This window comes from Staurois parvus, unplaced genomic scaffold (assembly GCF_062004578.1).
Source record: "Staurois parvus isolate SC_StPar_1 unplaced genomic scaffold, SC_StPar_1.0 ptg000056l, whole genome shotgun sequence".
In the NCBI taxonomy this organism is placed as follows: Eukaryota; Metazoa; Chordata; class Amphibia; order Anura; family Ranidae; genus Staurois; species Staurois parvus.
In genome coordinates, this window is record NW_028317852.1 from 858,334 (window position 1) to 885,621 (window position 27,288).

Genomic DNA, 27,288 nt, shown 5'->3' on the forward strand with positions numbered 1-27,288 from the left:
AAATATGACTGACAGACTGACTTTCCAGGCAGGGCTGAAAATCTGCTCAGCCAACACTTAAACTATGCTGAATGCCTATGGAGGGTAGGGGAGGAGTACTGAGGAGAGTGTGACCTTGACCACACAAGTAATATGATGGGAAGAAGAATGGCTTGATCTTCGAGGGTTATCTTTTTTGTGGGAAGATGAGAAATGCCCATGTTTTGTTGGGCTGTAGACAAAACGCAACACTAGAACCTTGCTCTCTTTTTACATGGTACAATCTATTTACCTAGACTTTTACCTCCCCAGTAGTAGTAGTACCTCCCACTGCACCCGAAGGAAGAAGGGCAGCCACCAAAAGGAAAGTACTGCCTCCCATCAGAGATTTCTTAAATGCGCAATAGAGGCGGTAGAAGTTCAGAAGTTGGAAATACAGGCACTACTGGGCATGCTCATGTAGGAAGAATAATGCCTGCTTTGGAGCCGCACTTGTGAGTTCCAGTGGCCTTTCCTATAGACATGAGCTGAGAAAAAGACAGAGGGAGAAACCTAATTATACAGTCTTTCCTCCAGTGCTGCAAATTTGGCTTATCTAAAGCCTACTGAGGATCCTACATTGTCCTCCTAAACAAGAAGGTAGACTTATTTAGGGGCTGTTCGGGAAGGCTACATTTCAGGAGAGGTTGAACATAAATGGCCTTTGATGTCCAGTCCCATATACAGGTTAGGACAGAAAAAAGAATGGGGTCTCCCTGGGGTTGCCAAAATGTATACATTTCTGGTCCTAATGGGTTGCGGGGTGGAGCCACAACCCATTATATTCTGCCATGATGCTCCAGCAAAATAAGTTTAGTCCTGCATAGCTAAATTACAACTACACAACTACAAAGGTTACTCATATTTGACTTTCTAGGTTTTAATGTCAACGCTTATTTAAAAAAGCTGAGGATAGAAGCTGATTGGTTACTATGCACAGCTGCGCCAGATTCTTTGTACACTCCCGTCACCCATAGTCTACAAAGCAAAGTGCAGGTGTGACAGTCAAAGTTATTTAAAGGGCCACTATTGTGAAAAAAAATATTGTATTCTGTTAACTGTTTGGGCTTAATATATGTAATTGTAGCATTATTAATTAAGTAATCATTTTTTTTGCTATTTCACATGCTTTTGTGTATATTGGTTTCCCTTATCTACCTTTTGGACAAAGATATCTTGCAGACGTGACAGTGATGGGTTGCAAAAATCTACAAGGCTTCAAGAGATGCTTGAATAGGACATTTATGACAACATTCCAACAAGAACTAAACCTGTTCTGAAGGCAATGCTAGTGTTGCTTCTTATTTTGTCCTTGGTATTTACAAGTTAAAGATGTACATATGTCCAATATGTCTTTCAGTTCTTCCTTTCCAGACACATGCCTACACATGTAGAGGTTGGGACTTGCTGTTAGTTTAACGCCAGGGTCCCCACCTACATAGCAGATGCTGTCAGGAGCACTCTCAACTCTAATCAGTAATAATAAAAATTGATACATTATAATTGGCAGCAGCTATCAGGAACTCTCAATTATATTTATTTCTTTTTTATACAAGTTGTTGAGGTAAAGTGTATTTTGTTTCTTTTTAAATAATATACTCTTATTATCGGTTAATTAACCCTTTGCTATCCGTAACTAACCTTATTTACAATTCCTTTTCCTGCTTCAGCTTTTTTTTCCACAAGGACAAAAAAAAAATCATGTTGCAGTGTGGAGTGTGTACTGTGTGCAGACTTGCTGGGGATCCTGTGTCTGCCTGAAATTCCTTTCTTTTGTGGTGCACGGGCTGCACTGCAATGCCATGCAACACAAAAATAAAAATGTCAGGTGGCTGCAACACCCCCAGCAAGTCCGTACCCATTGCTTCAGGGTGCGAGGAAGTCTCCTTTCCTTACTTTGCCCCTATTCCAGAGCTGCCAGCATTTCAGACTCCTAGCACAGCTCTTTTCTCTTCTTCCCTTCCTTCAAGTTGACAAAAAATCAGTTGACTCTCGCAAATGCAACCTTCTACCTTCTGTCTCAATAGTTGGCCATGTTATCACTGCTTGTGTTTCTAAATTTAGGCCCATGCTTGTTATCTTGAAAATGCAGTGCCAGTGACCAATTTGCTCAAGACTGAAGGAGAAAAATCTAAGGAGCTGCTTGGTGTTCACCAGGCTGTCCTTCAAAAAGCAATAAACTCCCAGCTCCCAGGTAGCGGTCTGCCTTATATCTTCATGCATTTTCAGGGACCACAAATGCCAAACATGGGGGAGTCATCGCAAACTGCCTACCTAATTCCAGTATGTCCTTCTTAAATAAAGAGACAACACCTGTATTTCTGCATCAAACCTTTGTTTTAGTGAGGAAAACTTTATACACACTTAACTTAGATTTGTCTTTAATTCCAAAAATTTGTATGTTCTATAATACATACTTGAGCCAACTTCTTTGCATCTGCATATGTCACATTTCTCTCGGAATCACAGTCTGCTTTGTTCCCAATAAGTAGAATAACAATATCATCAACAGCATTCGCCTGTTTGGAAAAGATGACATGACATTAGTTCTGTAAGTTTTAAATACCTTAGAGTAAGGATCCTTTCATACGGGCTCCGTATGTCTGTTTTTCATCTGTCTGTTTACAGATGAAAACCGGACACCCATGTATTTATATGGAGCAGCGGATGTAAACAAATGATCATCTATTTACATAGGTTAATGTCCACATCCGTTAACATCCATTTTTTTTAAATGGAAGAAAACCCTATCTTTCTTCCATAAAAAAATGGAAGAGACCAAAAACAGATGTTTTGCATTGGTAAAGAATGTTAAACGCTGATGTAAAAACTGACAAGAAACTGATGCAAAAGCTGATGTAAACTGATCCGTTTTTTTCTTTGAAAAAATGTGACTGAACTGCTGAAAAAAAATGGAATGCCCATGTGAAAGGACCCCAACAATAGCCTCCCTCCCAACCAGCCCTATACTCATCTATCTCCTTAGAAGAGAAGTTAAGAGAAATATTCCAGCAGGCCACAGACAACAATGTTAACAGAAGCTTTAACCGTCCTTCATTCTATCCTTTATGTCTTTTAATGCTGCATGCATTGCATAGGCTACTGTATATGGTTGTTGGGTCTAGGGAGTGATAAATAAGCACAAATACTAACCTTATCCCTTGCACCCTGGTGGCTGCTGCTCTACACTCTCCATTGTTTCTGTGGTGTGGATGGGACCTTGCAGTCCAAGGATATAATGCAGAACTGATGGTCCTGTATTGTATATAATGATGTTGGAGAGTCTACAACCAAAAGAGCAGCGAAGAGAAAAGGTATCATGGGACTGGCCATGCAGTGCAGAGGAAGCCAGTAGGAGCGTGGAATGTGGTATGTGTATGTATTCCAATCCCATTAGACAACTGAGAATTTAACCCATACAGTAAATGTATGCACAAAATTGGCAAGCCATTTTTTACAGTATAATGCACCGCATGGCTTTTGAACAATGGACAACAGACTAAGAAGGGTCAATAAGAGGGTTATAAGGTGAGACAGCCCATTCATAATGACAGGGTGGCTTAGAGCAGCCAAATCATCAGTGTATTGGAAGCTGTTGTAAAGAAAGGATAGGGAGAGCTAACAAATGGCATAGCAAAAGATTAGGGTTAGTTAGATAACAGTTGGCCCTTTGTGTGATCAACCCCTTTGCTGCCATCTTTTATATTCTTATGGTTGGAGGCTTCTCTGTCTTTAAATTTAGTTTGTGATTGATTATGAGGCAGCTGCAGTTTTACTCAAACGTCTTCTTTTTCTGCAGCAAGGTTTTCCTTTAAAGAAACAAAATGGGCCACTGGCAAATTTTAGCGTTTTCATTACTGATAACGCCTTTCTGCTGACCAAATGAAAAGGATCACAGTTCACCCTTTCTCTCTGATTCTCCAGTAAGTTGCATGAAAAAAGCAGGTTATTGCCTGGTAAACTGCATATAGTAGAGCTCACCACTCCAAGTTAGAGAGGGGGAGAGCTGTGATCTTTTGTTTTGTTCAGCTATAAGTGAATGACATGCACCACTTCTTTGCAAGGGGAAAAAACAAACAACTACAAAAACAGTGGGATAGATTTATTAAAACTGGAGCACTCTGAATCTGGTGCAGCTGTGTATGGTAGCCAATCAGCTTCTAACCTCAGCTTGTTCAAGCTTTGGCAATAAAACCTGGAAGTTGTTTGGTTTCTATGCAGAAGTGCACCTGTTTTTACACTCTCCAGCTGTAGTAAATAAACCCAGTGTACCTTGTACCTGTGATTAAAACTGTCCTGCCACTGGCAAATAGACATGTGTGTTTTGCTTCATAACTAATTGATTTTCAGATGAAAAATTGATTTTACGAGTCTCTGAATGGACATAGTAATAAATGTCAACAAAAAAATTTATAACAAAATTAATGAATGTATTTGTTTCATTCATTTCATTAGGATGACATCACATGATGAGATAGTAGTTCGAGACCATGGGGAAATAATACAATTTTAAAATTAGTTTGATAACACTGTTCAACAAATTTTTATTTTTTGCCAGTTTTGGAAACAAAAGGATCCATTTCTTAATGAATTTCACATTCTGAGTTCAAATATAACAATGAAATTTGTCAATTGGCTCTAGTTTTTCTGTAAACGGAAAGTTTTCTACTATAGGCGTAATGACTACATAATGCACAATAATTATATAGATAGATGTCTTTCCACAAATATAAAGCAAGTGATATTGACTACATAACAAAGCCTAAATGGCATAATATATTGCATAGGATTACCAAGAAAAATTATAGCCATAAGCTAAGTTGAATCATTTTAATACTTAGGATTCTCACTAGTTTTGTCTTCAGTTTGTGTCGGTTTTGCTTCTCTTGGCTTTTCTCTTGTATTCGAGGAAAGGGCTATCTCTTACAACTGCACGTGACTACACGCTTCAGGTTCTTCCTCACTTGACTCAACCACGAGGATTCTGGTGCTTTAGGAACTGGTAGCCCCTCTCCATGAGGAACTGGACGTATTGCCGATGGAATATTTGGATAGTGCACAGATTACTTTTTCTTCTTATTTAGCCCTTTTACAATTGGAGGCACCATACAAAAGTAACAATTACTAACATGATCTGTTGGCTCTCTCCAAATCATTGGCACAGCGAAAGGCATAGATGCCTTTTTTCCATTCAACCATTGCTCCAGTGCCGTCCCACAAGAATTGCAGCATATATGTGGTGCCCAGCTCTTGTCCTGGTCTCCTATCTTGCAGCCAAAATACAAGTTGTAGGCTTTCTTAATCATTCCTGTTATCCTCCTTTTTTGTGAGATAAAAGTTATTTCACCAGAGATATAGCAGAAATTATCTGCTTTATTCACACAAGTTCGAGGCATTACTGAGTAGCCTATATAAGCATAAAACGAAATGTAAAGACGCTGTCGAACTACAATCAGCTACAGATACTGCAGCTTTTATGCAGTGAAGTGATGCAATTAAAGGCTAATATTGCATCATCTCAGTATACATGCAATTTTCTATTGGTCACCAGTATCAATTGCGCAATATGCAGCTGAAGTTGCATCATAATTTTGAATGGCTTACGTCATTAGATGGGTGAATATATCATGGAAACTAGAGCCAATCAACATTTTTTAGGGTCATTTTCGCTTTCAGCACCCCAAAATTATGTAAGATTAGCTAATTTTATGCCCAAAAGTTTTTACCTGTTGAACAGTGTAATCGGATTTAAGTAAGTTTGTGTTTTAAATTGAATAATAATTGTCAGTCAGTCATTTCAGTTCCACAGTCTAATACAATTCTTACATTTGAAACATTTGGGGGCCGCTAAATTTTGCATTATATTTATTTAGTTGTGTGCAAAAATATAGAATAGTAACGATATATGAATAACAAATCCACAAGAAATATCGAAACCAAAATTAATATATAGCAATGTTCCAAAAAAAATTAAAAATTTTTCAAATCCACCCAAACCAATGTACAGTATATACGAAACAAATTCAGAAGATACAAATGAATTTCCAAAAATGAATCAGTTTAACATAATTAATGTGATGAAACAACATTCTTCCGTGAACCATCCAAAACAAAATGAAGATTTCCAGGATGCACAGGTCTACTGGAAAATTTTACACTGCTTTATCACCAGTAATCTACTAATTTTTCAATGAAAATACCTGCATGTACTCATGATACATTTTGACACTTCAATGTCACCCTTGAAGCAGCATAAAGCAGGACCTCTATTCTTTATTTATTTATTTTCTATTAGTACATACCCTCTATGGCAATGTCCAGATTCCTGTGCTTTTTTTGGTAATAGCTTGCTTAATACCTACAAATGGCCAGAATTTTCAAACAGAATTTGCCCTCCAAGGCTTCAATGGGATTTGCCACTATTTTTGGGTTGAATGACTTTCAGACAGGTTTTTAGGACCCTCAGCAGATTGAAGCCAGGCAGATTTGCTTATCCTTGCCCAAAAGGAGTGCCAGATAACATGTAAGCTATTATGTAGTATACCAAATGTAATTCATTTCTACTTCATATATATTCTACCTCCTTTCCCTAATACAAATGGCTAAAGCTTGTTAGGACAAGCTATTTCTTGGCATACTCACTTGGATACGATTCAGCCAGTAGCACACGTCTGTGAATGTTTTCTTAGATGTAATATCATACATAATCACTATACCATCTGCTTTTCTGAAAAACTGTTCTGTGATACTATGAAACCTGTTAAAAAAATATATTCTGTAATTTCAATTTAATAAGCAAATGTTTAAATGTATTATGTTGAAATGATTTTAGCAAATATGAATGGCTTCTTTTTCTATGGTTCTGAATTATGAATGTGGTTACTATTATTTTAAACTCATTAAAGCAGCATGAAACCCAAAAGCAAAATGTATTATTTTGCAGCTGACTAATTAGATGTGACTGCATTAGTTTTCTTTTTTAGGCTTTTTTACTTTTACTTTGACTTTTTGATCCGGCCACTATGTCTGTTATTTTTCAACTTCCTTTAACAGATTAAGTTGTCCAAGAAAAGTGGCAGATAGTTTGAAAAAAAACATTTATCACTGACAGGGGTACTTAGTAGGAGTTTCATTCCGGTACTGTGCATGTGTTACCAGATGAATTAACTCCTGTACATGTGCATGAGCAATAGCTTCCCTCCCCGGCCAATCAAGATGGCTGAAGACTGGCACCCAGAAGAAGCTGGAGAGAAGATGCTAGCAAGGTACATTGTGGGTGTTAGACCTTTGGAACCAAGGTAAGTATCTCAGACTTTAATTCCCCTTTATGCAATTACAACAACTTGTGGATCAGGCAGCTGATTGTCCCCCTATGCGGATGATAAATTACTGTATCTGAACAATGCGGGTTCATCGCTTATGGCGGATTTTGAACAAATTTGGCGCTTTCTCTGGCATTCGCAATACTGGTCCTGTTTCCCCTTGATAATTAGGCTCTGGCCTTGGCTAACTCCTCCTGCTGCAGTGGGTGACTGAGTTTCGATACCTAGGGGTTCAAGTGACCAGGGATGTGTCTCCATACTTTACACGCAACCTTCTCCCCCAACTTTAAGGACTTTTTAAGGAAAGATGCGCATCATGGTCCAGGCTTCTCCTTAATCTTTTGGGACGCATAAATATTATTAAAATGATGATTCTGCAGAAATTTAATTACCGTACATATTTCGCAATTGCCCAATATGGATCCCACAATCCTTTTGTGATATAGAGCATTGTATGAGTTCCTTCATATGGAACAATGCCCTCCCCTGCCTGGCCAGATGTACCCTAGACCTTCCCGTGCAGTTGGGAGGTCTAGCCCTACCCAACTTCCAAGTATACTACTGAGCGGCAGTTTTAGTGATGGTGTACTGGTGTTTTGAGGGTTCAATTTCTAATGCTGCAGTGTGCGTGGAGGCTTCCTGTCTAGGTTCCTTGATGGACCTCCGTACCTTGGCTATAGGGGAGATAGAGCATATGACACTGTGACGGGCCCGACCAGGGGGACTTTGAAGGTTTGGACAATGGCTAGACGTTGGTTTTTGCAAGATTCGTGTTATTCCCTAGCTCAACCTCTTTGCGGTAACCCTAACTTAGCTCACTTTTGGTCTGTTCCTGATCCCCGGGTTTGGGCACGATACGGTGTAAAATCTTTGTGATATTATGCCTGTGGGCACATTGCTGGTCTTCTCTCAGCTCTCTCAGTCATTTTGTTTGCCAGGTTGGATGTTCTTCCATTACGTTCAATTGCGTCATGCTTCCAGAACTCAATTCCTTACCCAGCCTCTCCTCCAGATGGATCCGGTGGAGGACCTCTTGTGTCAGGGTACTCTTGATAAGCCACTATCTGCTCTATACAGGACGTTGCTCATCACTGACAAAATTGAACGGTTGTGGGACCTCTGGAAAGGGGATATTCCTTCCCTGAATAGGAAAGGTTGGGAGGACTGTCTTGAACAATGCGCCAAACTGGTGGTCTCCTCTAGAGATATACTGATACAGACTAAATTCCTACACTGCATATACTATACCCCTATGAGACTACATAAAATGTAACCTTATGGCTTCAGCTGTCGATCCCTAAATCCATGGAGCTGGTTCTATTGGGGATTCCTGATGGCGCTCAACGTCCCCATCATAATTCATTTCTTATCTTTTATTCTACGCTAAGAAGGAGGTTCTTTGTAAATGGACGTCCACTGCATCCCCAGATGTGTCATCCTACGAAACCATGATTAACACTGCTGTGCCTCTGACATATATCAATTGTGGTTGCTCTTGGAAGTATGACAAGGTTTGACAGCCATGGACGTCCCAATAGGATGGGTCTGAGTAGGCCCTTCCCTATCCAACGGGAAAATCTGGTGGTGTGCCTAAGCCCTTTAGTTCTCACTAATATTTCTCATGCATCCCCCTCCTCAGTGTCCATGCTCACCTATATTTGACCCCCCCTCTTTTTTCCTCCTTCCCCAGCTCCATCCCTCCCCCCTGGCCACTTCCCCCTGAAGAGTTAGTGTTGACTTTCATATATGGTTGTTGTGGTCAGACCTATTAATGATGCAGTACATTCTTTCTGTATTTATGTGATGCTGCTGGATTTTTCTGACATTGTACTTGGTACTTTAAACTACTATGTTATGCCATGTCAACAGTTTTGTTTTCTATTCAAGTGTGATGTGTCATGATTATTAAAACAGAAAGCAATTACAACAAAGTTTTTTTGTCTCCTTTGACAAAAAAAGTTTAAACTGTATGAATAAAAGCTGATTGTTGTAAGCACCTCTGATATTGGTACATATGGTTTGTCCCAAGCCTTGTAACTGTCACTTTTGCTGGATAACTTGGTCTGCCTTTAATGGTGGTGAAAAATATAAATGAAGAAACGTGAAATAAAAAAAATAATAGGAATCAATAAGAATCAATATTCTGTATATAACCCAGTATACCTGAATACAATATTGTTTGCTATAGTGGTCTTTAAAGCGGATTCCCCCCCCAAAAAAAAAAATTTTTTAAATACTGTAGCTGCTGACTTCTAATATTAAGGCACTTACCTGTCCAGGGATCCATCGGTGTCCTCTCACCCAGCTGATTCTTCATTCAACTATCGACTAGGGCAGTGGTGGGCAACCTTTTTTTTCAACTGAGCCAAATCTCGCCAAAACCACGACTGAAATTTATTTTGAGAGCCACATTTTTTAAACTGAAAATACATAGGATGGTACACTGTTTTTAGTTTCAATAAGTTTTTATAGTAATTCATCCCCCATAGTAATTCCTCCCCCATATAGTAATTCATCCCCATAGTAATTCCTCCCCCATAGTAATTCCTCCCCCATATAGTAATTCATCCCCCCATATAGTAATTCATCCCCCATATAGTAATTCATCCCCCATAGTAATTCATCCCCCATATAGTAATTCATCCCCCATAGTAATTCCTCCCCCATATAGTAATTCATCCCCCATATAGTAATTCATCCCCCCCCATAGTAATTCATCCCCCATAGTAATTCATCCCCCATAGTAATTCATCCCCCATATAGTAATTCATCCCCCATAGTAATTCATCCCCCATATAGTAATTCATCCCCCATAGTAATTCATCCCCCATATAGTAATTCATCCCCCATATAGTAATTCATCCCCCATATAGTAATTCATCCCCCATAGTAATTCATCCCCCATATAGTAATTCATCCCCCATAGTAATTCATACCCCATATAGTAATTCATCCCCCATATAGTAATTCATCCCCCCCCATAGTAATTCATCCCCCATAGTAATTCATCCCCCATAGTAATTCATCCCCCATATAGTAATTCATCCCCCATAGTAATTCATCCCCCATATAGTAATTCATCCCCCATATAGTAATTCATACCCCATAGTAATTCATCCCCCATATAGTAATTCATCCCCCATAGTAATTCATCCCCCATATAGTAATTCATCCCCCATATAGTAATTCATCCCCCATATAGTAATTCATCCCCATAGTAATTCATCCCCCATATAGTAATTCATCCCCCATAGTAATTCATACCCCATATAGTAATTCATCCCCCATAGTAATTCATCCCCCATATAGTAATTCATCCCCCATAGTAATTCATCCCCCATATAGTAATTCATCCCCCATATAGTAATTCATCCCCCATAGTAATTCACCCCCCATAGTAATTCATCCCCCATATAGTAATTCATCCCCCATAGTAATTCATCCCCCATAGTAATTCATCCCCCATATAGTAATTCATCCCCCATAGTAATTCATCCCCCATATAGTAATTCATCCCCCATATAGTAATTCATCCCCCATAGTAATTCATCCCCCATATAGTAATTCATCCCCCATAGTAATTCATCCCCCATATAGTAATTCATCCCCCATATAGTAATTCATCCCCCATATAGTAATTCATCCCCCATAGTAATTCATCCCCCATATAGTAATTCATCCCCCATATAGTAATTCATCCCCCATAGTAATTCATCCCCCATATAGTAATTCATCCCCCATATAGTAATTCATCCCCCATATTAATTCATCCCTCATATACTAGTAGTAAGTAAGTAGCAAGTAGTAAGCCAAGTCCCCCCTGTGTCAATTCACTTACCTTTGCTCCGCGCGTTCCTCTCGCCGTGTTCCCCGCGCCGTTCCGGTCTTCAGGGCGGACTGTGAGAGGAGCCTAGCTCCCCTCACGTTCGTCACGCTGCCCCGCCTACACACATCCTGACAGCCAATCACTAGCTATCAGGATGTGAGTGGCAGCGAGACTGGCCAATCATTGCTGGGCTAGCTGCAGAGTCCTCCGAGAGGAGGGAGGGGAGCGGGCGCCCGGCACACAGAAGAGCTGCATTAAAATGTGTAAAGAGCCGCATGTGGCTCGCGTGCCGACCACTGGACTAGGGCAAACTGGCATTGCAACTTTACAGCCTGTTTCCTACTGTGCATGTGCAAAGCATGCTGTGGTTCCTGAATGGGCCGCAGTCTTCTGGGACCTGTGAAGTGTCCAAGAGGGCTGCGGGAGAATGAGGGGGGTCTGGACTTCCAGCTCAGTTGGCCGCAGCGAACTGAGCAGGAAGTTGGAGCAGGTACCTGTCAAAACCAGGTACCCGCTTCCCTCTTCCATCCAAAAGGTGCAAAATGTGGCAGTGGAAGGGGGAGAAGAAGAGGATCCCCCTAAATAATTAAAAAGCAGCAGCTACAAATACAGTAGCTGCTAACTTTTAATACAAAGACACTTACCTGTCCAGGGTTCCAGCACCATCGTCACCCAGGCTAGTTCTTCACTAGCCTAAGGGTACCTGGCACCTTCACAGCAGGTTTCCTACTGCAAATGTGCAAATAGCATTGTACCTTGTGATTGGTCCTGTAGTCTTCTGGGACCTGTGAAGTGTCCCAGAAGACTGCGAGGGTAAGGAGGTAGGACAAACTGAGCCAGAAGTGGAAGTGGGTATCTGTCAAACCAGGTACCCATTCCTTCCTCCCCCCAAAAAGTGCCAAATGTGCCAAGTGCCGATGCGGAAGGGTGCAAACAAGCAGAGCTTCCCCTTTTGGTTGGAGCCCCGCATTTAACATTATGTGTTCACTTTTAAAGGTAAAGTATAAGGTTTGGAAGGGTTACATTAAGGGTTACATCTTTAGCATTTGGGGAAGGTTAACCACTTGCCTACCGGGCACTTATACCCCCTTCTTTACCAGGCTAATTTTCAGCTTTCAGAGCTATCGCACTTTGATTGACAATGGTGCGGTCATGCAAGATTGTATCCATATGAAATTGTTATCATTTTTTTATCACAAATAGAGCTTTCTTTTAGTGGTAATCACCACTGGGTACTTTACTTTTTGCGCTATATACAAAAAAAGTGCAAAAATTTTGAAAAAAAAATTTCTTTGTTTCTAGTATAACATTTTTCAAACAGGTAATTTTTCTCCTTCACTGATGTGCGTTGATGAGGCAGCACTGATGGGCACTAATAGGCGGCACTGATGGGCACTGATAGGCAGCACTGTTGGGCACTGATAGGCAGCACTGATAGGCGGCACTGATAGGCAGCACTAATGAGGTGGCACGGATAGGCAGCACTAATGAGGTGTCATGGATAGGCCTCACTGATGGACAGCACTGACTGGCATCACTGCTGGGCACTGACTGGCGGCACTGCTAGGCATTGACTGGTGCAACTGCTGGGCACTGACTGGCACAACCGCTGGGCACTGACTGGTGGCACTGACTGGCAGCACTGCTGGGCTGCACTGGTGGGCACAGGTGGGTGGCACTGGTGGGCACAGGTGGGTGGCACTTCTGGGCACAGGTAGGTGGCACTTCTGGGCACAGGTGGGTGGCACTTCTGGGCACAGGTAGGTGGCACTTCTGGGCACAGGTGTGTGGCACTGCTGCATGGCACAGGTGGGTGCACTGCTGGGCACAGGTGGGCGCACTGTTGGGCACAGGTGGGCGGAACTAGTGGGTGGCACTGCTGGGCACCGATCATCAGGGCACTGATCATCAGAGCCCTGATGATCGGTGCCGATCCTTGCTCTGACAACTGCCAGTTCTCTGCAGTACTTTCCTCACGCTCTGACAGCATGAGGAAAGTGCAGTCGAGAACCGGCAATTGCATTTCCCGGAGATCAGCGTGCCATTGGACACAGCTGATCACATGGTAAAAAGGCAGCTGTGATTGGCCTTTTACCACATCACGTGATCAGCTGTGTACATAGGACACGGTGATCACAGAGATCGCCGGGGGGGGCTCAGGAGAGCACGTTCTGGGAGAACATCATATGACGCCCTCCCAGAACTGGCCAGCCGCAGTGTAGCCAGCATTTGGCTATCTGCGGTTGGCAAGTAGTTAAGAGCTCATTTTTGAGTTATGCGCTAAGTGTTCTGATGGGGTATTATTAAGTGTTAGGCCATTTTTTAGAATTTAGTTTAAGACATTTCAGCGCACAATGAGGAAACCTTAAAACACTGGTCTCTTGCCTCAGAGAGCAAATTTATAACATTATTTGTACCCCTTTGCATAAATATCTAATATTTATTTTCAGAATAGTCCTCATTCAGTTATCTGATATGGTACTTTATGTATTTTATCTTTGTCTACCTAATTTTGTTAACTACAATGGAACAATGAAGCAAGAGGCAGGGATGCTTGCAATTGTTTACAGCTCCACTTTTCTTTGTTCCATTTACAAATCAGAAAATGTAAACCCATAATCAAAAGTCAGCTTCTAAGATTCCCCCAGTGTCCCATCGCTGCCCTAATAATGAAATACCATATTGCTAAAGTGCATGTATGGTAAAACACTTTATTTTCTAACTTCTGAATAGAGTAGGTGTTAAATCTCCTGTCACCTTATCTTTTGCTGTCTGTGTCCTGGGGAGATTTTCCTTCACTCTCTGTCCTGGAAATTAAATAGGAAGTTTGAGGAAATCTCTCTTGTGGCAACTGAAATTTTTAGGATTGCCCATCACTTTCTGTCTTAATGACTATTCAGAGCTAGAAAAAGAGTATAGGCTGTATATACTGTACACTGCTCAAAACAATTAAATGAACACTTTGAAAACACATCAGATCTCAATGGGGAAAAATATCATGGTGGATATCTATACTAATATGGACTGGGTAATGCATTAGGAACATAAGGATGCCCCACCGTTTGATGGAAATGAAAATGATCAACCTACAGAGGGCTGAATTCAAAGACACCCCAAAAATCAAAGTAAAAAAAATGATGCAGCAGGCTAGTCCATTTTGCTGAAATTTCATTGCAGCAACTCAAAATGGTACTCTGTAGTTTGTATGGCCCCCACCTGCTTGTATACATGCCTCAAAACATCGGGGCATGCTCCTAATGAGACGATGGATGGTGTTCTGGGGTATTTCCTCCCACATCTGGACCAGGGCATCACTGAGCTCCTGGACAGTCTGAGGTACAACCTGGCATCGTCGGATGGACCGAAACATGATATCCCAGAGGTGTTTTATTGGATTTAAGTCAGGCGAGCATGGTGGTCATTTAATGGTATCAATTCCTTCATCCTCCAGCAACTGCCTACATACTCTCACCACATAAGGCCAGGCTTTTGTCGTGCAGCAGGAAAAACCCAGGACCTATTGCACCAGCATAGGGTCTGACAGTGGGTCCAATGATTTTATTGCAATACCTAATGGCAGTCAGGGTGCCATTGTCTAGACTGTAGAGATCTGTGCGTCCCTCCATGGATATGCCTCCCCAGACCATCACTAACCCACCACCAAAACGGTCATGCTGAACAATGTTACAGACAGCATAACGTTCTCCACGGCTTCTCCAGACCCTTTCACGTCTGTAACATGTGCTCAGGGTGAATCTGCTCTCATCTGTGAAAAGCACAGGGTGCCAGTGGCAGACCTGCCAATTCAGGTGCAAATGCCAATTGAGCTCTATGGTCCGGGCAGTGAGCACAGGGCCCACTAGAGGATGTCAGGCCCTCAGGCCACCCTCATGAAGTCTGTTTCTGATTGTTTGGTCAAAGACATGCACATCAGTGGTCTGCTGGAGGTCATTTTGTAGGGCTTTGGCAGTGCTTATCCTGTTCCTCCTTGCACAAAGAAGCAGATATTGCTTCTGCTGATGGGCTAAGGACCTGTGCAGCTCTCCTAGAGTAACTGCCTGTGTCCTGGAATCTCCTCCATGCTCTCAAGACTGTGCTGGGAGACATAGCAAACCTTTTGGCAATGGCACGTATTGATGTGCCATTCTGCAGGAGTTGGACTGCCTGTGCAACCTCTGTAGGGTCCAGGTATCGCCTCATACTACCGTAGTAACACTGATCCTAGCCAAATGTTAAACTAGTGAAAAACAGTCAGAAAAGATGAGTAGGGAAAAAAATGTCAGTGGCCCCCACCTATAAAACCATTCCTGTTTTGGGGGTCATCTCATTGTTGCTTATCTGATGTACCTGGTAATTTCATTAACACTAAAGCAGCTGAAACTGATTAACAACCCCCTCTGCTACTTTACTGACCAGATGAATACCCCAGGGGTTTAACTGACTTGATGCTATACTCTGATTAAAAAATGTTCCTTTCATTTTTTTGAGCAGTGTATGTGTGTATATAACAGCCTTTCTCAACTGGGGTGCAATGGTACCCTGAGGAGCTGTCTGAGGTGGTCAGTGGTGCTGCAGCATCCTGGTAGAAAACGTAATGCAAATGAGACCAAGCTACCGTTCCTCCACTGAACTGTACATCAGCACAGCGGGAGCTCGCCATAACAGTGACAAGCTGTCAGGAAAGTAAAAGCAGTGGAAGGGGGTGGTGGCTTCCTTAGTCCTGAGCTCTCTGCCTCCCCATACAGTGCAGTATCTGGCTTCTCGGCCTTTTGGCTAAGATCAAGTGTAGTATCTGTTCTTATCAGTGTCCAGTGGGGGTGCTACCGACCATTCTAGTTTACGGGGATGGTTGTTGTACAGTACCCTCACTGGTATGATGGGGGTCCGGAAGGCTAGTACCGGAGGGACAGAAACCAGGGAGCGCCATGATTCGTTCTGGGGCCTTGGGAGTAATTCCTCTGGGGAGACCGGAAAGACCCAGTTCCTCCTGGTTTGAGCATGCTACCTTGGTCTGGCCTGGGGCTGAGGAGGCAAAAAGTCCGCAAACTCAGTGCCCCCTGAGGAGACGCGCTCAGGGGTGTCACTAGTAACACTTGGGTGTGGGACCCCACGGTGTGAAGATGACACATGGCCACTGTTTTTACACTCTTTTTTGCACAGCGCCCTAAGGACCAGGTCTTTTGGCTAAGTCCAGGGCAATTTTTGCTACGGGCCTCAGGGCCTGGTCTGTGCACTATTAGGCACGGTACCACTTTTTTATTTTTATTCTATTTATTTATTCACTCCCACGTTTTGTCACTTTTTGCTTTCTTATGTGTGTGTTTTTCACGGATGGAGGGTGTGGGTCCTCGGGCCTTACCTGAAGTCTAGGGGGAGGATGTGTGGCCATACGGTTCCTTCCTCCCCTGATCCCTAGGGGGTTTTCTCTTCGGGAGAACCCCCTTGCCTAGTACTGGATGTCCGGCTTCGGCTGGGCATAAGGAACGGTGGTCCACCAGGCCTTTTGGCCAGGAGGACCAAATGGGAACCTTGTCCCTGTCAGGAGCTTCGTGCCCCGGGGGATCGGGTGAACGGTCCAGCCCTTTCGGGGGTAGGACAAACACACCCCTAAGTGCACGTTTTTCGTGTGTGTGTTTCTGCACTTGCACTTTTTTGCGGACACTTACGGGTTTTTTCGTTACAGTCTCACGTTTGCGGACTTAAAAAATCTGGCAGTGTGAGTTCAGGTACAATACTGACAACTTTTTTAAAAAAAGGTTTCGCCATTGGGCTCCCAAAAATAAGCTCCTAACCTTCCCCCGATGCTAAACACATAACCTATACTTAATGTAACCTTTAAAAGCAAACACATAATGATAAAAGTGGAGCTCCACCCAAAAAGGGAAGCTCTGCTTGTTTGTACCCTTCCCCTCTCCACTGCCACATTTGGCACTTTGTGGGGGAGGGGGGAACGAGTAACTGGTTTGACAGGTGTGTTTGTGTGTTTATATGTGTGTGTCTATGTATACATGTACTGTGTGTATATATATATATATATACAGTCATGGCCGAAATTGTTGGCACCCTTGATATTTCTCCAGGAAATCATGTATTTCTCACGAAACGTATTGCATTAACACATGTTTTGCTATACACATGTTTATTCCCTTTGTGTGTATTGGGACAAAACAAAAAAAGGGAGGAAAGAAAGCAAATTCGACATAATGTCACACAAACCTCCAAAAATGGGCTGGACAAAAGTATTGGCACCCTTTCACAACTGCGGATAAATAAGAATGTTACAAGCATGTGATGCTCCTGTAAACTCACCTGGGGCAAGTAACAGGTGTGGGCAATATAGAAATCACACCTGAAAGCAGATAAAAAGGAGAGACGTTCACTTAACCTTTGCATTGTGTGTCTGTCTGTGCCACACTAAGCATGGACAACAGAAAGAGGAGACGAGAACTGTCTGAGGACCTGAGAACCAAAATTGTGGCAAAATATCAACAATCTCAAGGTTACAAGTCCATCTCCAGAGAACTAGATTTGCCTTTGTCCACAGTGCGCAACATTATCAAGAAGTTTGCAACCCATGGCACTGTAGCTAATCTCCCTGGTCGTGGACGGATGAGGAAAATTGATGAAAGATTGCAACGCAGAATAGTCCGGATGGTGGATAAGCAGCCCCAAACATGTTCCAAAGACATTCAAGCTGTCCTGCAGGCTCAGGGAGCATCAGTGTCAGCGCGAACTATCCGTCGACATTTAAATGAAATGAAACGCTATGGCAGGAGACCCAGGAGGACCCCACTGCTGACACAGAGACATAAAAAAGCAAGACTACAGTTTGCCAAAATGTACTTGAGTAAGCCAAAAGCCTTCTGGGAAAACGTCTTGTGGACAGATGAGACCAAGATAGAGCTTTTCGGTAAAGCACATCATTCTACTGTTTACCGAAAACGGAATGAGGCCTACAAAGAACAAAACACAGTACCTACGGTAAAATATGGTGGAGGTTCAATGATGTTTTGGGGTTGTTTTGCTGCCTCTGGCACTGGGTGCCTTGACTGTGTGCAAGGCATCATGAAATCTGAGGATTACCAAAGGATTTTGGGTCGCACTGTAGGGCCCAGTGTCAGAAAGCTGGGTTTGCGTCCAAGATCCTGGGTCTTCCAGCAGGACAATGACCCCAAACATACGTCAAAAAGCACTCAGAAATGGATGGCAAAGAAGCGCTGGAGAGTTCTGAAGTGGCCAGCAATGAGCCCAGATCTAAATCCCATTGAACACCTGTGGAGAGATCTTAAAATTGCTGTTGGGAAAAGGTGTCCTTCCAATAAGAGAGACCTGGAGCTGTTTGCAAAGGAAGAGTGGTCCAAAATTCCGGGTGAGAGGTGTCAGAAGCTTATTGATGGTTATAGGAAGCGACTGATTTCAGTTATGTTTTCCAAAGGGTGTGCAACCAAATATTAAGTTAAGGGTGCCAATACTTTTGTCCAGCCCATTTTTGGGGTTTTGTGTGACATTATGTCATATTTGCTTTTCTGCCTCTGTTTTATATTTGTTCCAATACATACAAAGGGAATAAACATGTGTATAGCAAAACATGTGTTAATGCAATACCTTTTTTGTGTGAAATACTTGATTTTCAGGAAAAATATCAAGGGTGCCAACAATTTCGGCCATGACTGTATATATATATATATATGTATAAAAATACACATTTTAAGAGTTTGCTATTCTTAGCAAGGTGTCTCTCCATAAACATGTTAAAATTGGATCCCGAGTTGTCTACATGAGAGGTCCCATTACCACTCTTGATACTGAAGATACTTGAAGCGCCGCTTCAAGCAGAGGGCTGAAGTGTCTCCTTATGGTATTCAGGAGATGGGAGCAGGCATCAAATTACCATCTATCTGCTATTAAACTAGCATCAGGGATCTATTAAAGTCAGTGGTGTAACTACAACCTTCTGGGCCCCAACGCAAGAAAGCATGAAGTGCCCCCAAACCACAGCAGGTGCTCTTCCCTCCGAGCCTGACGATGGAATGCCAGGGCTGGTCCCAAGTGTGACCTTTGTGACCCTGGTAGTTCCGCCACTGGTGTCAGTAGTTTTTTTTATTTCTGTCATTTTACTATTTTCTTTTACAATATTATTTTTTTTTACATTTGTTTTTAGGAGCCTTGTTGGGGAGCTTTGGTGAAATATCAGGGGTCTAAACACACCTCTGATGATTCACCTTAGGGACAGAGAAAGGAGATTGAGGACACAGTCCTCAATCTCCTTCTCTGCAGCCTCAGCTCCACAGAGCTTCCCGTTCATTCACATACTGAAGCATAATAGATGCAGTTTAATATTGTTAACGATCACTGACTCTCCATTCAAAAAAGGAAGTGGCCAGTAAATGACACATTTACCGTCTTATTACTGGTCTTCATCCTGACAGATCCCCACAGTTCACAGGCTCTCCACTCATTACCCGTCCTTTGGTTGATCAACCAAAGGATGGGTAACGAGAGGAGAGCCTGTGATTACTAGTTTTTTTGCTGTGTATACAGTATCTGGTGTGATCAAGCACCATGAAAATGTGAGTAGTATTTTAAATGTTTGGAACAATAAAGCGTTTTTAAGGATAAAACACTATTCCCCTTTTTTACACAGCGAATAAAGGAGGAGGAGCACTAGAAATTGCTGTGAGAAGAAGGAGATCCATCTGGGAGCTATCATTCTATTAGTCCCACTAGGAGGACACAAACACTTTATGACAAAACATTATAAAATGTGAGGTCAAAAAGCTCCAGGTGAGAGCACATCTTGGGTGATGGTGGAGGAGAACAATTAATGAATATGAAGAGTTTGGTTGAATAGAACTGTGAATCATTGTTAAACTGGAAAAACATTAAGAAATGCACATTGCATTATATGGGACTTTTTTTGCACATATGTGATTTAGGTATTGTCACAAGGGGAATTGTAGTAATTGGGAGGCGCTGAACTTTACAAAAGATATAATTGTCCTTCAAACCTTAAAGTATACCTTAAACAGCAAGAGGAGTGCACTGAACTGAAGTGTGTAATATGCAGTTGATAGCGGATACTTGGATGTAGGTTAAAAATGTTTACTTTGGTTATGTTCTAAATGCTTTTTTTTTTCATTGAACCTTAAATACTGCCTGTTTGCACAATGTTAGACAATGTTAGTTTACAGGACTTTATAGTTTATAGGTACACTAATTTGAGTTTAGACAATATTTAAAAAAAAATAAAACATTTTATATTTCCAAAAAGCTTTACCAACCTTTCCTGTCCAGCTGTGTCCCAAAGCTGAAGTACATATTGCTTGTTGTCAATAGTTAGAGTTTTAAAATGATAGTCTATTCCTGGAGAGATAAGATCTAGTTAAATACGTATACTGTGTGTACACTGCACAGACACAGCTATATCAGGGAGGAAACAGTTCAGAAAGTATAAATATAGATTAACTCAGGTTGGACATAGAGAGCTTTAAAAATACAATTGTTGCAAAAGATTTGCATATCATTTACAGGGATTGGGAGACTATCAGTTTGTGTAGGTGTTTACTACTGGGCAACAAGGGCTCCAGAACTCTAAGGGCTCGTTCACACCATACGCACATGAAAACTGATGTACAGTTGCAAGAAAAAGTATGTGAACCCCTTGGGATTACGTGGAGTTTTGCATGAATTGGGCATAAAATGTGCTCTGAACGTCATCTAAGTCACAACATTAGAAGAACACAGTCTGCTGAACATAATACTACACAAACATTAGATGTTGCCATGGTTTAATTGCACATAACATGTAAACATTCACAGTGCAGGGAGGAAAAAGTATGTGAGTCCCTAGCTTAATGACTTCCCCCAGAGCTAATTGGAGCCAGGAGTGAGCCAACCTTGACTCCAATCAGTGTGGTGATATTGGATGTGTTGCTGACAGCTGTCCTGCCCTTAAAAAACACACACCTGTTTTGGGTTTACTGGTTTCAAGAAGCACTGTCTGATGTGAACCATGCCTCGCAGAAAGAGCTCTCAGAAGACCTACGAAAAAGAATTGTTGACTTGCATGAAGCTGGAAAGGGTTACAAAAGTATCTCCAAAAGCCTTGATGTTCATGTGTCCACGGTAAGACAGACTGTCTACAAATGGAGAAAGTTTACCACTGTTGCTACTCTCCCTAGACGTGGTCGTCCTGTAAAAATGACTGCAAGAGCACAGCGCAGAATGCTGCATGAGGTAAAGAAGAATCCCAGAGTGTCAGCTAAAGACCTACAGAAATCTCTGGCACATGCTAACATTTTTGTTAACACATCTACAATAAGGAAAACATTAAACAAGAATGGAGTACATGGGAGGACACCACAGAGGAAGCCATTGCTGTCCAAAAAGAATATTGCAGCACGTTTGAAGTTTGCAAAAGAGCACCTGGATGTTCCACAGCACTACTGGCAAAATATACTGTGGACAGATGAAACCAAGATTGAGTTGTTTGGGAAGAACACACAACACTATGTGTGGAGAAAAAAAGGCATAGCACACCAACATCAAAACCTCATCCCCACTGTAAAACATGGCGGAGGGAGCATCATGGTTTGGGGCTGCTTTGCTGCCTCAGGGCCTGGACAGATTGTTGTCATTGATGGGAAAATGAATTCCAGAGTTTATCAAGACATTTTTCAGGAAAACGTACGACCATCTGTCCACCAACTGAAGCTCCGCAGAGGATGGGTGATGCAACAGGACAATGACCCAAAGCATACAAGTAATTCAACAGAACAATGGCTGCAACAGCACAGAATACGCCTTCTGGAGTGGCCCAGTCAGAGTCCTGACCTCAACCCGATTGAAATGCTGTGGCATGACCTTAAGAGAGCGATTCACACCAGACATCCCAAGAATATTGCTACACTGAAACAGTTTTGTGAAGAGGAGTGGTCCAAAATTACTCCAGATCGTTGTGCAGGTCTGATCTGCAACTACAGGAAACGTTTGGTTGAGGTTATTGCTGCCAAAGGAGGGTCAACCAGTTATTAAGTCCAAAGGTTCACATACTTTTTCCTCCCTGCACTGTGAATGTTTACATGTTATGTGCAATTAAACCATGGCAACATCTAATGTTTGTGTAGTATTATGTTCAGCAGACTGTGTTCTTCTATTGTTGTGACTTAGATGACGTTCAGAGCACATTTTATGCCCAATTCATGCAAAACTCCACATAATCCCAAGGGGTTCACATACTTTTTCTTGCAACTGTAAACTGACATGCAAATTTCACTTGCAGAGACATCAGTTTTCAATCGTGCTCCAATTAATTTTATACAAGTTGCAAATTCCTGTGCAGAAAAAATCTGCACAATACTAGTGTTGTGGTATGAACAGGGCACATAGAGCTCAATTGATTTGCCTGCGCCCTTGCAGAACACATGCAGAAAAACTGATGTCTCTGCACCATGATGTGAACGAGGCCTAAAAATGCCTGTAACTTCAAGCAAAGATTTTCCAGACCAGATTTCAATTGTTTCTTCTTCTGTAGATTAAAATATAAAAACCTTTTAATGTGTTACATGTCAGTTAAGTCTTAGAGAAGGTAGAAGAAAGGATTGGAAAAAGCTCATAAACTGTCAGTTTATCTAAACATCTGCTTGTACAGGACCAACATGAAGTGAACTCGAAGAGGTATTAAAGCTGCTAAAGTGCCAGTTATATGTAATGATATGTACCACCTCTTCTCTACTGAGTGTCCCAGCAAAGTTTGCCCAGATTTCCCAGATAAGATTGGTCCCACTCCCTCCCATCTCCTCCACTTCCCTTGATCCATTACTGTTACAGATGGCCTCACTGGCTCAGTAAGGAGATGTACCAAGGTGGGGGACAGCATGCAGTGAACCTGTAAAGATATTAAAGCTGCTTATGTACCAGTTTTATATAATAATATACTCCACCAAGTGCCTGCTGATGAGAACATCTACTCTATTCTGTGCCCCGTGGCCCTCATACCTGGAAAATGTATCCAGATTTTCTAGCCAAGATTGGCCCATCTCCCTCCCACCTCTTGCACCTCTCTTGGTTCATTACGGCAATAGATGGTCTCACTAGCTCATTAAGGGAAATCTAATAAGGTGGAGGTCTGTATTATAACTGTTTTAATATTACTTCAAGTTGGTCCAAGTCATAGTAGATTGGAGTTTGCCAGCTGTTTTCCACCCTCACACATTTCTATGGGACCCTCATTTTGACAGGCTACCTCGATGGCCAAAAGGAATGCCTTGTGTTGTGGGTGTACCTCAAAAGGTGCCACTCCCAGCATTTTCTGTTGTATTTGGTGCATTGATGTGAGAATCAATCTTTAGCTAGAAACCTTTAGATGAGTTCTTTTAGCCTACCACTGCAATATATGTGTATTAAGTGCACTTGCCCAAGTTGACTTTGAACTGATTTAGTGGGTGCCATTTTTTCTACATATAAGTGTTTACTAAATGGCTAAAACCAGTTCATTTGAACTTTTGGAACACTAACTAATGTCTGGTTTGTTTCCTCTTATTGGAGCAAAGGAATTCATTGTTTATTTGTATTTGTTGCATATATACTGTCAGAAACACACTGGGACTTTTTAGCTTTCTTGGAAATATTTGTAAGCATGACTGATTATATTCTTTAAATACAAGTCACCATACAAATAATATCTTGTATTTCCTCAAATATTATATACAGTATGCTGGGAGGTCAAAAACATGTTTAATAAAATGTATGAAAGTCTATTTTCTCATCTTTCAGTTCTCAGTAAAACAAAGTACTGAGTAAAACTACATACCATATTTTCCGGCGTTTAAGACGACTGGGTGTATAAGACGACCCCCTAATTTTCCAGTTAAAACATATGTTTTGGGCTATACTCGCCGTATAAGACTACCCTCCTTCCGAGGCAACACCATTTAAAAACATCAGATTTTTTTATTGAAATGGTTATGACTTACAGGTACTTAAAATCCTTCAAAATCCTCATGTTCATCCTCTGACATCATAAGTTCATGAATGACATCTTGTGATACATTTGTAAGACAGTCATCATATGGATCAAATTCCAAATCAGATGGTTACCTCTGGATGTGCGGTAATACGGTAGCTTTGGCTACATACAGTATACAGTATAAATACAGCCCGCTGGATGTGCAGTAATGTACATACAGTATACCGTGCTGAGCCAAGCTGGCTCAAAACAAATGTCCCTATGACAGATTAATCTGTCAGCCCGCTGGATGTGTGGTATATACAGTATACTGCGCTGAGCCAAGCGGTTTCAAAATGTACCGGTACGTCCCTAATACAATCAGCCCGCTGGATGCATGTATGTACGGTAGCTGAGGCTACATACAGTATACACTGGGCCAATCACGGCGAGCAATGTATTCTACTAATGAATACAAAGCCTGCTCGGATTGGCTGAGGTTGTGACATCATCAGCCCACCTCTCTGACTCAGCCAATCTGAGCAGGCTTTGTATTCATTAGTAAAATACATCGCTCGCCGTGATTGGCCCAGTGTATACTGTATGTAGCCACAGCTACCGTACATACATGCATCCAGCGGGCTGATTACAGTAGGGACGTACTGGTACATTTTGAAACCGCTTGGTTCAGCGCAGTATACTGTATACACCGCACATCCAGCGGGCTAACAGATTAATCTGTCATAGGAACATTTGTTTTGAGCCAGCTTGGCTCAGCACGGTATACTGTATGTACAGTATTACCACACATCCAGCCAGCTTGACCCAAACAAACTCAAGGTTCACATTTTATACCCCACGTATAAGACGACCCCCAATTTTTGGGGTATATTTTCAAGTATAAAAAGTAGTCTTATACGCCAGAAAATACTGTAATTCAAAATCTATGATGCCAAATGGGTATTTTTTGTAAAGCTTTGTATTTGTAGCAGTTATAATGGTGAAAGAAATACATCTAAAAACTACTAAGGTGCTACATACAAAAAATATGAAAATGGCAGTTGTTAAAAAGTAACCTAAATCATTGCAGCAGTAGTACAATGAACATATGTACAAAATAGGAAATGAGTGAAAATGTATTGTTGTTTCCTTTTCTTCTGTAACATTGTTTCTGCTACAAGGGAGTGAAAAGTCTATTTCTAAATTATGTGTATACCACCCAGTGCTAGGCACAGACACCTGTATTATCAGTGAAAAAGTTTTGTCTGAACTTTAGCAGAAGCTCCCTTTTCTTTTACAGTATGCCAAGGCTGAGTTATTCTTCGTCATCTCCATACATAAATTCCTGGTTTCCTAAAGCAGATGTATAGTCTAAACTCATGTCTAACCTTTGTAACCCTTCCGCTGTACTATAACAATACATAGCAACTGATATTGTGAACTACTGATGACTTCAATAGCAAATGCACAACCATGTGCTACTGCAGGAGAGAATGTCTGCTAATAGGGGACCACATGTTGCATGGACTAAGCTGTTTTTCCAATTTTACTGCTGCAATGGACCTCAGAGCTACTTGGAGGAATCTACAGTCAACATCAATTATTGAACCTGAAGGAGTGGCGAGAGGCCTCTGGCCATTCCATGTGGTAACGGGATCATTACTTAAAGAAAGCAGACATATTAGATTGAGTGTTTAAACATCCTGCAACCCTCTGGATTAAACTCAGCTTTTGACTTATATTTACTTCTTTCAGTATATAGATTTATTTGTGTATAGGTTGTTGTGTGTGTGTGTGTATTTTTATATATATATATATATATATACACACACACACACACACTGCTCAAAAAAAGGAACTATTTTTAATCAGAGTAGAGCATCAAGTCAATTGATCTCCTGGGATATTGATCTGGTCAGTTAAGTAGCAGAGGGGGTTGTTAATCAATTTCTGCTGCTTTGGTGTTAATGAAATCAACAACAAGTGCACTAGATGGGCAACAATGAGATGACCCCCAAAACAGAAATGGTTTTACAGGTGGAGGCCATTAACGTTTTTTTTCTCTACTCATCTTTTCTGACTGTTTTTCACTAGTTTTGCATTTGGCTAGGGTCAGTGTCACTACTGGTAGCATGAGGCGATACTTGGACCCTACAGAGGTTGCACAGGTAGTCCAACTCCTCCAGGATGGCACATCAATATGTGCCATTGCCAGAAGGTTTGCTGTGTCTCCCAGCACAGTCTCAAGAGCATGCAGACTGGAGGCACCTGTGCGTGCACCAGCTGTGCTCCTGAGTGGACCACCAACCAGCACTCCTACAGGGGACCTGTGCAACTTTGGGCCTGACTCCCACTGTCCCACTCTCAGGGGAGTCCGGAACTTAGCTGCAAGGGAAGCCCTCTCTCCATTGGCCTCCATCACCAGGTACGTGATAGAATGTCTCTGATCAAACAATCAGAAACAAACTTCATGAGAGTGGTCTGAGGGCCCGACATCCTCTAGTGGGTCCTGTGCTCACTGCCCAGCATTAAAGAGCTCAACTGGCATTTGCCATTGAACACCAGAATTGGCAGGTCCGCCACTGGCGCCCTGTGCTTTTCACAGATGAGCAGGTTCACTCTGAGCACATGTGAATGTTATACTGTCTGTAACATTGTTCAGCATGACTATTTTGGTGGCAGGTCATGATGGTCTGGGGAGGCATATCCATGGAGGGACACACAGACCTCTACATGCTAGAGAATGGCACCCTGACTGCCATCAGGTATCAGGATGAAATTCTTGGACCCATTGTCAGATCCTACACAGGTGCAGTGGGTCCTAGGTTCCTCTTGGTGCACGACAATGCCCGGCCTCATGTGTCAAGAATATGCAGGCAGTTCCTGGAGGATGAAGGCATTGATACCACTGAATGATCCCCCAAGCTCGCCTCACCTAAATCCAATAGAACACCTCTGGGATATCATGTTTCAGTCCATCCGATGCCACCAGGTTACACCTCAGACTGTTCAGGAGCTCAGCGATGCCTGGTCCAGATCTGGGAGGAAAAACCCCAGGACAACATCTTTCATCTCATTAGGACCATGCCCCGATGTTGTCAGGCATGCATACAAGCATGTGGGGGCCATAAACACTACTGAGTACCATTTTGAGTTTCTGCAATGAAATTTCAGCA

General features: G+C 42.0%; 1 protein-coding gene and 1 pseudogene across 3 annotated transcripts in view; one reads left to right on the top strand and one right to left on the bottom strand.

Annotated features, from left to right (window-relative positions):
* LOC149469951 (EF-hand calcium-binding domain-containing protein 4B-like) overlaps positions 1-27,288 on the bottom strand; it is a 133,764-nt gene that overhangs the window by 19,894 nt on the left and 86,582 nt on the right. For all 3 annotated transcript variants that reach the window (XM_089668176.1, XM_089668174.1, XM_089668165.1), the window contains exons 12-14: positions 20,448-20,529; positions 6,661-6,775; positions 2,436-2,537 (exon numbers count right to left, since the gene is read on the bottom strand). In XM_089668176.1, coding sequence (XP_089524302.1) covers positions 2,436-2,537; positions 6,661-6,775; positions 20,448-20,529 — 299 coding nt within the window. The remainder of the gene's footprint in view (positions 1-2,435; positions 2,538-6,660; positions 6,776-20,447; positions 20,530-27,288) is intronic.
* On the top strand, positions 15,920-16,034 carry LOC149469952 (U2 spliceosomal RNA; annotated as a pseudogene).